Here is a 13323-nt window from a genome sequence, read left to right on the forward strand (position 1 = left end):
TTGCATTTTTTACTCCACTTACTACAAATATGTCAATTTTGTGAGGTGAAATTAGATAAAAGTTTTTGATGAAGCTTCGATTGAGTCACCAATAGATGTTTCAGATCTTCCCACATCCTTTCTCTTATTCACTACTATTTTGTCCCACTTCTTTGCTTTGGACGTCCAGCTCCAAATTCCCCACGAGGGGTGTTCTGCCTCACCCCCACACCCCCGCTAAGCTGGTGACAAAAGCCAGATTAGAGAAGAATTTACTCCAGCGAAGCCTCATACCAATCCTAGAAAAGCCTATCCTTCACTAAGTGGCTAAACGGCAGAGTGAAGGACGGCGTTGAGATTGTGATAGGAGGCGGTCATCGCCTCTTACCCCGTCTGATATTTGCCATGGTGGCTTACAGTGGGGCAAAGGATCAATGGCATCAAGCCCTCAACACGCCCTGCTCTTCAGGGCTGCCTCTGGAATGTCTCCTTGATTTTAGAAGCATGGCTGAAAAGCCTATACATGCTCTTCCACCTTTTTCTGTGAGCTGGTGTTTACCGATTCGCTCAACAAATCAAAGAACATTTTTTTTTAAATTTCATTTAATTTCAAGCTCAAACCATTTAATTTGTTCAAGGCTCAAATTAGATACTTGGAATCTCTGCGATTCGAGGGCTATTCTTGTCTTCGTTTTATCGCCCTGTTCCTTTCACTCCTACAGCCTTATCCATCTTTTGTTGCCATCATCTTTGAGTCGACACTCGTGCCCTTTATGACCCCTTTTATAATCTGGGATGGGGTGAAAACCCCAGTCCTCAACATAAAAAAGGCTTTTCTTTTACAATTTAGCAAAATACACACCTCAGTTGTGATAAATAACAGATTCATTTTTACATGTTTTATTTTGAAATATCTACATTTGTAAAGTTTCGATTTAATATATTCCATCTATGTCTGAAAAGTAATAGTTTTTCCCCCTAAAATAGGGTACCTTATGTGTCAGTGTCTCTCTATTGTCCTCATATCTCATGCAGAACTGAATGTTTAATGAGTTAATGCACTTCACTATCAATTAACCCAAAGACCACTGCAGCATTTCCCTAAATCCACACAAGACTTTTTTTTTCCCCATTTTCTTTTTTGTTCCCACTTCAAAAGGTCTAAGTGGTCAAAGAAAAGGCGAGGGGGCAAAAAAAGGCTAACCTGTTAACAAACAGTGAAAAGGGGCATAAAAAAGGGCTTTAATCCGTATTAGGCTAAATTCAGACTAAGTGCCCCAAACATCCTTTCAAAGTGGCCTTGCTTCACGGAGTGCAAACTCTTGCTGGGTGACGTTTGGGGCTGAAAGCTTCGAGTCTTTAGGCCTCCTAACCCTCTTGTGCTGAAAGCTGGAAGCGTTTATTTAGTTTTTTAATTCCCCTCACACTCCATCACAGTTTCTTTTTTATTATCACTTTTTTTGGCTGTAGTTTAGTGTTTTATTCTCATGGTAAATGAGAGGTAAAGGTTTGTTACCAGCGATTGCATCTTGAATTAATTGCACACTAAAAGAATTTAGTGGTAAGGGTCAAATAAGGACATTTTTTTAATTGATTGTGTATTTTTTACTTTATGATAAACTTAGAAGAGTTCTAGGTTTAAATGATTTTGTTTCTTAGAGACATATTATCTTCTTGAAAATAAAACTCAAAAGAAAAAAAAAAAACACCTCACCAACTTTCATTAGTTTCGCCTTTGAAAGTGGTTATTTCATGCATTGCTGACTTGAATCACTTTGTTTTCTGAGGAGAAAGTTTTACAGAGTTTAGAACAGTTTGACTTTTTTTAGTGCTTGCTCAGGTATCAGCCAGTCACACTGTCTTTTGGATTGCATTTCCAAGCACATGACCGACTCTACAATCTCAGTGGTCCAGCCCACCCACAGTCGAGCACATTAATTCCTCAAGGAGAGCAGCCGAAACGTGAAAGACGAGTCACAAGACTTCACTAAGTTACAGTGTCTTGATTCCATCTCCCCATAAGCAGAAAACACAGTTTTATACCTTGAAATAACTGCATGGCTTTGTCTCTTTGAATGATGGTCCTTGCTGCTCATCTTTCACCCATTCTCTATCTTTTTTAGTTATTTATTTTTTTGCAGCTATTGCTCAATCTCTTATTTGGCTCCAGAGAGGCTGAAGGAGGCTTTGTGTCAGTGGTGATGAGGATCCTGATGCGTCCAAGGGCACAGGCAGCCAACAGATCCAGGCGGAAGACCTCGTTAGTGTGTCGGAGCCCTTTTCCTGCTCGTTAGTGCGATGAACTCATTTAGTGATGGGGGTGACAAGGCCTCATTTGGCCGTGGAGCTGGAAGAGGTGGATGTTAGAGTGGACAGAGAAATCTTAATCGTTTTTTTTGGAAAGTTGTAAAAATAAATATTAACATTTTTAGCTCTTTTTTTGCTTTTGTAAAGTTCATCTTGCATTTGGTACATTCATTTGCATACAGAAATATTGTGTTATGGCAACACTAAAAATATATATATATATTTTTCCTTATACATGTAATCTTGTGATGTTTGCACCCAAAGAAATAGGAATTCTGGCAGGATGATTAAGCATTTTAGAGAAATGAAAATCAGTAAACAGCTCTACATACGCCTGCATCTTTTTCTTTTTGATAGAATTCAATCAAGTTTTACTAATAATACTTGTCCCTCGTCTCTCTTCTGATGTTGATGGATCGTCTCTCTTTCTCCCGCTCATTAATTTCATCACCTTATCTCCCACACCACTTCATTTGACCAAAAGGTAATAATAAATCCCTCATCCATTATCCTTTAACTGAGGCAGCCATGCGGAAATGCTTAATAACAGGCAACAAATTGAACTTCAATCACCTCTATTTTCTCTCAAGGATGCACGGCGCACTAAACAGAACATGCAGATATGCATATGCCATTCATCAAACACACTTTATGATGCTGCTTAATAAAACGCTGCAGGATTCTGTCATTTTATTAATTTTTTTCCCTACATTTAAAGACAAAAAAGCTTTATTGGAGGCTGGCAGAGGCTCCTGTGCTTTTCACTCCGGGGTTCTTATCAGCCCAGAAACACTCACACTCTCCACCTGCCCGACTGCGCAGCCAGTTGAGAGCCTCATCTATCTTCTACCGCTCTCCTGATAGTTGCACCATTGCTCTTTTTACTCTTCTTTAATCCACTTCACTTTCAATTAAATGTCATCTGTGTCACAATATTCTTCAATATGGCTTTTACTTTTGTTGGAGACGATGGGAGAAATCCAGCGGTGACAGTTTTTGTGTGTGTGTGCGGCTGTGCGGCCCCTCTTCATACGTCCCTCTTCATTCTGTAGTCTTTTGGGTGTCTGACAAAGACAAACGACAATGTTTCAGAAATGAGCTGCAGCCCCCGCACAAACAGGTTCAGAGGAGGAGAGAAGGGAAGAAAAAAAACAGAATCCAGCGCGATTCTCTTTGTTTTCCTTTGGGCTGTGTCCTCTCGCGTGACGCTCCAAAATTGATTTTGGAGACCTGGATCCACGGATGATAAAATTGGGCTTCACACTGAACTCCTAGTGAAGCTGCTGATGAGTTTGGTGCAGCCTTTATGGCACATACCTCTTCCTTTTTTTTAAATTCACCCAGTATTTTTAAGTAAATCTACAGTAGATTATTGCAGTTGCTTTCCTTTAGTGTTGTAGAATTTTTTTCCCTTTTTAATCTGATTGGTTGTTATAATCCAAAAAGTGAAGGGAACTTGATTAAAACAAACAAACAAAAAATCAGACATGGTCAAAAAAGCTACAACATCACTGTAACATTAGTTTATCTCTTGTCATTTACAAAGGAGGAGGTGTTGACAAAGATCTTTGAAACATAGAAGAGTTATTTATAGCAATCTTGGAGATTCATGAGTCCTGGGAATGAAATGACTTTCAGCTGCCTCTGTCACTGTCATATCTATCTAGGGACTGAGAAAGAGCAGCTTCATCAGGTCATCTTCTTGACATCCAATGTGTAACATGTGAGTGTGCACTCACTGGAATAATTCAGCCACTGCGGGCTTGGATAGAAAAGATCAGACTAGAAGCACAACTTCTTACACAGCCAGGGATGATAAGATCCACACTCCTCACATATATTTTTTTGTATTTCATATGAATTTAAAGAAAATGTATAACTATGTATTTATTCCCATAACAGGAAAAAAATGTAATTTACAAATATTTTCTAATTATTTCAATTTTATTTTATACCATTCCTGTTTAATCTTTACTGTAGATTTCACAAAATACAGTATATTTAGCTTTAAAAACGTTTATTTTGTGTCGTGAAGCTTAATTTTTCATGGTTGGGAAAATAAAACATCATAAAATAGTAATAAAGTTTGCATTTTAAACTACTAACAAATCTACAAATGTAATAAAGAAACAAAAATATTGAAAAGTGTTGAATCACATCATGCATCTAATCTCACAACTGTTAGTGGAATCAAAAAGTTTTTAGTTTTTACTAGAAATTACCTTATAAAATTGTTAAAAATAGGTTTTACCCAAAGAATGTTTCCAAATATTTATTTCATCGCAGATAAAATGTTAGACTTCAGATTGGGGTTGATCAAACCTTTTGTGACTTGTCACGTGAAGCTGCTGGTGCAAAGATAGGAGCCAACGGCTGAGGCCCCGGTTAGCTCCTCCAATCCACTAATCCAGGTTTAATTGAACTCCAGAGACTTTGAAGCCGGCCCGTGATGCAGGGAGGCTTTGCTCCTCTGAGAGATGGCGAGGGGAGATGCTGTCCTCTGTTAAGGGCCTCAGCTGTTCTGCTTCCCTGTCCCCCTACGTTTAATGAGCTTCCACACTCAACACCGGGCCTTAGTTGCCAACTCACGTTTGAAAAATTCAGTTATTAACACCTTCTCTAAATCAAAAAGTGACAGCTTTAAGTGTCCCTTTTAGCCTTTCTTACCATATCATTCCTCGCCTCCTTTCAGCGGGCTGCTTTGCAAATAAAACGGGGGTGAAACAAGAGCCTAGTTAACAAAGCAGTGCCAAGTGGGTTAGTAGCGAGGCTTAATGCCGGATTAATAGAAACACAAATCACAAGAGCCCGGCTAAAGCATGTGGGTGTGTCAGTCGCCGTGACAGGTACCAGAACAAGTCACTCTGAAATCCACCCTGATCTCCACTAATCAGCCCAATTTTTTTAATATTAACCCAGAGAATTCATTGTTGTTCCACAGATGTTTTAAGGAGATTTTTAGCTAAAACTAATAGCTCTCTCATTGTCAAATCCATCCTGCAGCAGGATGGATGATCTTTTAGTGGACTGAACTTCTGTCACTCATTCCAGCGTAATTGTGCCCATTCTGTTGCTAAAGGAATCTCTTTTTCATTGAGCCTGATCAATATAAGACATTAATCGTGCTGCGTGGACCGTCATGCTTTCGCTGTGTAAAAAATGATCTAACCCCACCGTCTCTCCTCTGCTCTTCTCCGGCTGTTTTTCTGCTAATCTGTCCTCCGCTTCTGTCTCAAGGTTAAACTGCTATTACTCTTCTATTTATTGTTTTTTTTTTTCTTTTCTTCAACTTTTAACCCCTATCATTTGTTTCTCTCCTGCACCACAGATTTTAGCCTACACTGAAGGGCTTCATGGAAAATGGCTCTTCACAGAGATCCGAGCTGTCTTTTCCAGACGCTACCTGCTGCAAAATACTGCGCTGGAGGTGTTCATGGCCAACAGAAGTAAGACAGAGTTTTACCCTTTCTTTTTTTAATCAGGCACACATTTAACGAGAGCTAATCATCAATTGTAACCTGGTGTTTTTGTTCTGCAGCGGCTGTCTTGTTCAACTTCCCCGATGCAGCCACAGTGAAAAAGGTGGTTCACTGCCTTCCTCGTGTTGGTGTGGGCACCAATTTTGGCCTTCCACAGACCAGGTTAGACCTACACTTAGTCTCTTTGTCTGGTTTTTGTTTAGATTTGTCTTGGGATTCTTAATTTTGTGCAATATTGTATGGAGGCCATATGGTTCCCCATCATACCAGGAATGAAAATTACAAAAACACAAGAAAAAATGAAAATTACAAAAACACAAGAAAAAACTCCTTTTCAGTACTCTGCACTAATTGGAATAAATGGTTTGTGTACTGGGTAAAATATGCAGGCAAAGGCTTTAGTGACAGGTCTGCACCATTTCTGCTCTCCGGTTAATTACTGATCATTTATTACTTTGATGCAATGTGCAGTAAGTCGGTTGCTTTTTCTTTGGAACAGAGGCAATGTGTTGGTAATATTTTTTGTACTTAGAAATTCTCAACAGAACAACTGCATCTGTTTCATAATTATCCAGAGCTCAAAACATACACACACACACGTTCAGTCAGACTCATTAATAACATAGGCATGCAGTCCACCTTCTCTAGTACAGGGCAAACATTTAAAGCTGAATACAAGTACCGTGAAAACACCATTATTTAATATATGTACTCCTAAAAAATAATTTTATAATATTTTGTATGGATTCTTTTCTTGCATTTATTTATACTTTTTAAAATATGTGTGAAGTTATTCAAAAGCAATTGCTCCATTAAAAACAATTTTTAATGCACTTTATCACTTAATGGTTTGATGATAATGTGTTCTCTTACATATATGTATTGGAATGTCGTATTTTCAGCTTTTTTTAATGCCTCAAGGAGTGTAATCTCGTTTTGACATTGATTAATTCCATCATTTTCTTGTGTTTTAATTGGATGGTGGGTCAATTTTTTTTGTCCACTAGCACACACATCGCTTACTAGGCCATGTGGGTGCGCATGAACACAAATGTGTATTGTCATCCCAGCCTATTGTACATGAATCTTCCTAATTAGCCATACTGTAAGTTCAGTGGGTTTTTCAGTTAATGACGGCCGTCTTTGTTCTGCTGCTCTGCATTTACACAGCCCCACTATCACAGGAAACACTGAAGTCTTTAGTGACATCCTCAAAATGTGTGTTGCTTTTCTCTTCATCCAGACGCATCTCTTTAGCTACACCCAAGCAGCTCTTCAAGGCTTCAAACATGACTCAACGCTGGCAGCGCCGTGAGATATCCAACTTCGAGTATCTGATGTTTCTTAACACCATCTCCGGTAAAAACCCCAAACACCATCTATCTATGTGTCCTAAAGTCACATGTACACCTTAATTTTAACAGTTAAAGCCATTTTTTATGGTAAATGTAACTTTCATGCTTGTTTTTTTCCTAAACTCTGTGTTTTCTGGGCAGGCCGCACCTTCAACGACCTGAACCAGTACCCAGTTTTCCCCTGGGTCATCACCAACTATGACTCGGAGGAACTGGACCTCACTTTGCCCAGCAACTTCAGAGATCTGTCCAAGGTGAGAACATGGTGCATCTTCTTCCTATCTTTGCCATCATGGCACCAGAGAGAGGACACGGTTTGAAAAAGTAATCAGTTATTGTGTTAAGAAAAACGATTCCTCGATTCTGCACTTTTAATTAATAAAGTCCTCAGATGGTTATGTACGTTTGAGACGTTCCTCACCGGTGCTGTTAACATAGATCTCACACTACCCACTTACTGGGTTATTTACAATTCATATCTATAAATCAAAAGCTGAGTGGAATTATTTTAAGTTTGACCTTTCACAGCACACCAGGAAGTGAGACAGAGTTCGCCGTCTGCCCTCAGGCATCAGACGATGGGCTCTAAAACAAAGAAAACTGGCCTGGCATGTTGGTGCATGCAGCCATGCTGATGAGATTGCTGAAAAGATTCTCTTCCAAATGACGTAAAGAGAGAAGCTGAAAACATTATTCCTGGTTTCCCTCCCTGAATGGAAGAGTCCAGTTGGGAGGGGGGCAAAGGATTAGTTCTGTAGCAAGAAGATCGAGTATGTGTCAGAGGATCAGAGATGTATTGGAGCAAACACATTTAATGTTTGGGTTTTTTTTAAATCCCTTACATACTATTTAACAATGTTATTTCTATGATGAAGTAACATTACAGACCCACTCTGATGAAATAGTGTTTTTAACATGTTCTTGTGGCATTTTTCTGATGAAGGAGGACACGTTTAAAGAAAATTAAGATTAAAATTGGGTTACTGAGTATTTCTTTATTCTAATCGTTGTTAATCTAAAACGTAGTAAAAAAAAATCTTGTTTGAAAAGGAATTTGTGACATTACAATACACTGGGCAAACCACAAGCTCCGTGCTCTGCTCCATTCTGATGCATCCACTTGCAGACAAACAGATCCGTGTACGTCTTTGTTTTCCTCATCTGAGCTCAAATTGTACAGTTAAATGGCTCCACTATTCTCTGCCATTTTTGCTGCACTGGTAATGTTAAGTTTTTTGGTCTGTAAGTTAGCAGAAGACATGGAAAAGGGTGGCTGATGGGAAGTGGGGATGGGGTTGCTCAACAACAACCGTCCCACCTACAACTCTGAGGCGAGTTTCTAATGAACTCTTGCCGCTCTGGAGAAACTATGTCTTAGAAAACAGCACAGACTTTTTTGATTTTGGCAAAAAATGGGACAGTGGTAATTAAAAAAAACACTGGGAATAATTGAAAATTGATCAAAAGATGGTTGTAGTGGGTCTTTAAGGGCTTAGGCTATGTTTGAATTCCTTCACTTCTCACTATAACGCTGACTACATACTTGCTGTTTAAAAAGTAAGAGTAGTGAGGATGATGTCCGAATTGCTTTTAAAATCCAGTGCACTAGATAGTCCTGCACTATATTGTTTTTTATTAGTTAGGGAGTAGAGGGGCTGTGCAGTATTTTGTCTAAAGATCTTCTGAAAATTAAATTTAGTCTTGCTTTGACTTTCAGTCTGCTGTTCTGCATCTCCATGTGTTTTCATCCTGTATCTTTCTTCCACGTATAACCCTGCATTTCTCTTCCATGTGTGCGCTTTTTGTTATTTTGTTGGCCAATCTGTGTCTCTGTTACACACAAATCAGTTTTCAACATCCCTCTTTTTAAGTTTGGACCATAGTGAAGTGACAGCTCAGCCTCTGTGCTCGTTCAAACCTCACACCCCCTGAAACTCAGTGACTGAATGGGAGTGGGGTAAAAAGAACTAGAAAGACATCCATAAAAGAACAATATTAGTTGTCTATTCTGTCAGTGTTACTTCACAAGCAGAAGGAGAAAAGAAAAAACTAGGAGGGGGGGTGAAGCCAATCTTTATTACATCAGTTTTATTCATGTTGCTGAGACGTGTGTGAAATCAGGCTACGACTGCTGGACCGTGTTAAACTGCAGTGTCTGGAAAAGGGCAGCCTCCAAATCAACCCCCACTCCACCACTCTGCACCATTTGTGTGTCATATTTTTATTATATGAAGATATTACTTTGTGACCTTCAGTGGGTTGTCTTTTTCCTGTTGTTGCAAGTGTCTTCACCTTCCACCTGGCTGGACCCTTCAAGCCTTTTTTCTTCCTTTTCTTCTTGTTTCAGCTTCTTCCTCCACTCTCTCACACACACATCCCCTCCCCTCCTTCACTGTGTCACATCGGTGGTTGTCTTTTGTAGAAACAGGTCATCTGCGAAGCCTGCAGTGACATTGAGGATCCCAAAGTGATGCGAATGCGTGTCTGTGTCACACACTGTCATCATAGCCGGCACGGCAAAGGCCACACAGGATTTATGTCTCGTACTACCAGAGCCAGCGTGACCTCAGGGACTTTCTTATCATAAACTCTAACCTCAGCCTGACATCAAACGCCGACCCCCGAGATAACGTTGTAGTCACGATAAGCTAAGTGTTGTTGCTCTTCTTTTTCCACTATTGTTTTTGTTTTCATACATTTTTCTTACGAATAAAAACTGATGGAATTTTTTTACTTTTTTGAAATGATAAGACTTGGATAACAGTAAAAAACTATATATGTATATACTAATTGGGAGGTTCCCCCCATAGCTAAAGGCTCTGTCCTTTTCCTTTTGTTGTTGTTCTGCTTTTAATGAAGCTTAACTCGCCATTAAAGGAATTGTTTATCTGCTTTGTCGTCCACATTTACACAGCAACATCACTGGTCAGGTCTTATTGAGCGCCCTCTGTACCTTTTGTGCTATAACTACTCACAGCCAGATCAGCTAATGGTGTATTGATCTCGCCATACACACACCATATGTTTATCCCCCAGGCCCTCTGCAGCATTTTCAGTGTTTAAAGAGGACATTATACATAAACTCTGCTCAAAACGCTCGTGATTTATGGAGTAAAACTACAGCCACTCCAAACGTTTTGACATCAATTTATAGCAGACGGGATACTTTATTATTTTGTAATTTGTCAGATATTTTTTTAAATCAAATCTCAGTAAACTAATAGATATTGATCAAAGGGGGGGATGTAGACTTAAACTAGTGGTAGAAATGTGAGAGGTCCAAATCCAGATTTTGTTGCAGTAAAGGAGTGCATTTAAGTAGATTAACAAACAATATGCTTGCAGCATAGTAATGCAGCATATTGAAAGGATGTGCAGGTTTTTTTTCTTATCACTTTGTGTGACCGTCTCTTTAGAGCCGTATCCTCGTCTTCCTCCTGATGAAGAACCGATTAACACTCTCCCAGCATTCACTTTCAGATGTTTACCTCGGTGCAATTTTGTTCCACGGCTTACTCTGTAGTCTAATTAAAACTACGGGATTGGTTCATTTGTCTCGGCCCTCATCAGAGCGCTTTTGTGCGCCCGCCGCGTATTAAGCCAATCTGCGGTGGAGCGGCAGCAGGCGGTCCATCAGCACACCTCTCTGATGTACAGCGCTGTCACCGCCGCTCTGTTGTAGCTACTGTAAGCCGAGAGCGTCAGCCCCATGGTAATTTACAGCAGTAAACAATGTCGGGATGGAGCAAACCAAACGGCCCCCACATGCACTCGCACACAATTCTCCCCCTCTCTGTCACTGTGGCACTTTCAGTCTTTTTTTTTTTTATTTTATACGCCTCCTCTCCCTTTTCTTTTTTTAATGAGCCGACTGTTATTAGGGCTATAAATCAGACCAATGGGGGTGATGTATAATTCACTGTGTGTACTCACCCACCCCTGTGGCCCTGAGGAAGTCCACAGTGTATCATTGTCAACGCCGAGCTGCACAGTACGGTGGCGCAGTGTGCCCTCGCTTCACAAACGCACACATGCTCAGGAGATGGTTTAGAAAATAAGCAAAAAATATAAATATACACACCCCCAAAACAGGAAAAAAAAATGTTGGAGTTCAAGCATCCTTCCTCCTGCCTATAAGCATCTCACGCGCAGGAACAGTAGCAGGAACCCAGATCAATATCAAAGCCTTGCAGTGGATCCGTCTTGCTGTGATGGGCACCACATGGCATGAAAGAGATCCAACTGATCCACACCCTGCAAGGCTCTCATACTCAAAAGGACATCATTCCATTACTATTGATTTTCTCTGTGTGTTTGTTAGAAAGAGGAAGCTATTTGGGGTGAGGGAATGAGGCACATTCAGCAAAGGACTAATAAAAATTGAACAGTAAATTCTATAAATGAGTATTTAAATAATGGCTGAGCATAAGGTTTTTTTTCTAAAAAAAAAAAAAATACAACCACGTACTACAAATAGGCTGGCAACCAGTGTATTAGTTACAGGTTAATAAAAGCAAAAATGAAAGGCGCCCCAATCTTTGGTATTGATATTCCTCGTAGGCGCTCTTTCATTGGAGGACATTAGTTTCCTCTGACAGACTGCAGCTGCAGGGGCTCGCTATCACAGCCTGCAAAAAGCACTCTGAGGGAAAGGATTGATCTGTGTCTGAAGAGAAACATCATCTAATATTCATTTGAAATTGCACAGCGGTTACCAGCTGCATTTCCCGTGCAACTGTTGTCCTGCAAGGAGTGGCTCCTTAATGTATTCAGTGCAGCGTGCTTGTTTTACCTTTGTTCTCACATTATGTTTTCAAGCTTTCTTATGAAGCCGTGCTCAAGGGAAATTTGTTTTTTATTTCTTTGCATATTTTAAAATTTACCTGCTTTCATATTTCCTTACAGCCAATTGGAGCCCTGAACCCTAAGAGGGCAGCATTCTTCTCAGACCGCTACGAGTCATGGGAGGATGATCAGGTGCCCAAGTTCCACTATGGGACACACTACTCCACCTCCAGCTTCACCTTGATGTGGCTGCTCCGCATCGTAAGTGCAAGAAGTGCAATTACATCTTTGTTTATTAATCCTGTTTACAGTTTTTACTGCATTACTATACTTCCCCCACCAACAGTAATTCTAGTTTCATATATATATTAGAAACAATATATATTTTATAGCATATTTAAAATTCCTCTTATCTGTTTTTTAAAAAATAGTATTTTTGTTCAGTAGTTATTAATCGATTTTTTTCGATATTTAGATCTTTTCTTAATTTAAATTAATATATTTCAGGCTTAACATAATAAAGAAGAAATGTTACATACGTATTTCTTATTCAACAAATAAACATAAAGCTAAAAAAACAATCTAATCATCAATGAATCAATAAACACCTTCTAAAGTGAGCTTTGATTTCTCTTTGAAAGACTCCCTTCATTGTATGTTTTGCACTTAGCTGCTCCCTTTTGGTACCTTTGTTAAATGGATGCCATCAATCTCTTTATACGGCCCTCAGGGGAGGAGGAGGTTACTAAGTTTCTCAAACATGCACTTTTCGGCTGCATTTGTCCCAGAAGCTCACCGTCTGACTCCCAGCAGAGCCACCTCATTGATCCTGCACATCATTAGCCGGCTTATTCTAAACCTACTTTAGCGCTAGCTCTCACTTGTGACACTCATTTAAAGATCAGACACTGGAGTGGAGGGTAGATGCTAAACTATTGATGCTGCAAAAACGGCCTAATACTGAATTTGTAGAATTTATGCGCATAACTTGAAATGAATGAGGCTGTGGTTTCATGCAGTTTAAGTTTATAACTGTGTCATTTGCTACTCAGATTTTATCAAGTGGTCTTGGCAAGGTTATTTGTAATTAGATGAGTATAACAAGTGTTTTGATTGACAAAACTGTACAAGAGTTTTGACTTTACTTTTGGATTGGCTTATTTAGAGTTTTTTAAAAACTAGTGTATAAGTCAGGCGTCTGCTACAAAAGTGGCTCTTTTACCCCTCCGTTGTGGTTCTTTTCGCTGGAAAACCCCCCAAAACTAGTTTAATTTTAAAAAGGAATGTATTTTTCTTAGAGTATGCCCATTAAGCGAAACAAAAAATCAAATAAATCAAACTTTTTTCAACAAACAGTTGACGCACAAAGGCTTCTAGCTACATAGCCATAATGCTCCAGGGAGGCTTTGTATTTGATC

At 39.5% G+C, this 13323-nt stretch overlaps 1 protein-coding gene across 2 annotated transcripts in view; it reads left to right on the forward strand.

Moving 5' to 3' along the window:
* The window catches only part of lrba (LPS responsive beige-like anchor protein), a 176747-nt gene that overhangs the window by 118963 nt on the left and 44461 nt on the right, over nucleotides 1-13323 (forward strand). For both annotated transcript variants that reach the window (XM_024259407.1, XM_024259408.2), the window contains exons 40-44: nucleotides 5615-5732; nucleotides 5825-5927; nucleotides 7009-7124; nucleotides 7262-7374; nucleotides 12026-12166. In XM_024259407.1, coding sequence (XP_024115175.1) covers nucleotides 5615-5732; nucleotides 5825-5927; nucleotides 7009-7124; nucleotides 7262-7374; nucleotides 12026-12166 — 591 coding nt within the window. The remainder of the gene's footprint in view (nucleotides 1-5614; nucleotides 5733-5824; nucleotides 5928-7008; nucleotides 7125-7261; nucleotides 7375-12025; nucleotides 12167-13323) is intronic.

The sequence above is a fragment of the Oryzias melastigma genome, linkage group LG1 (assembly GCF_002922805.2).
Source record: "Oryzias melastigma strain HK-1 linkage group LG1, ASM292280v2, whole genome shotgun sequence".
Lineage (NCBI taxonomy): Eukaryota > Metazoa > Chordata > Actinopteri > Beloniformes > Adrianichthyidae > Oryzias > Oryzias melastigma.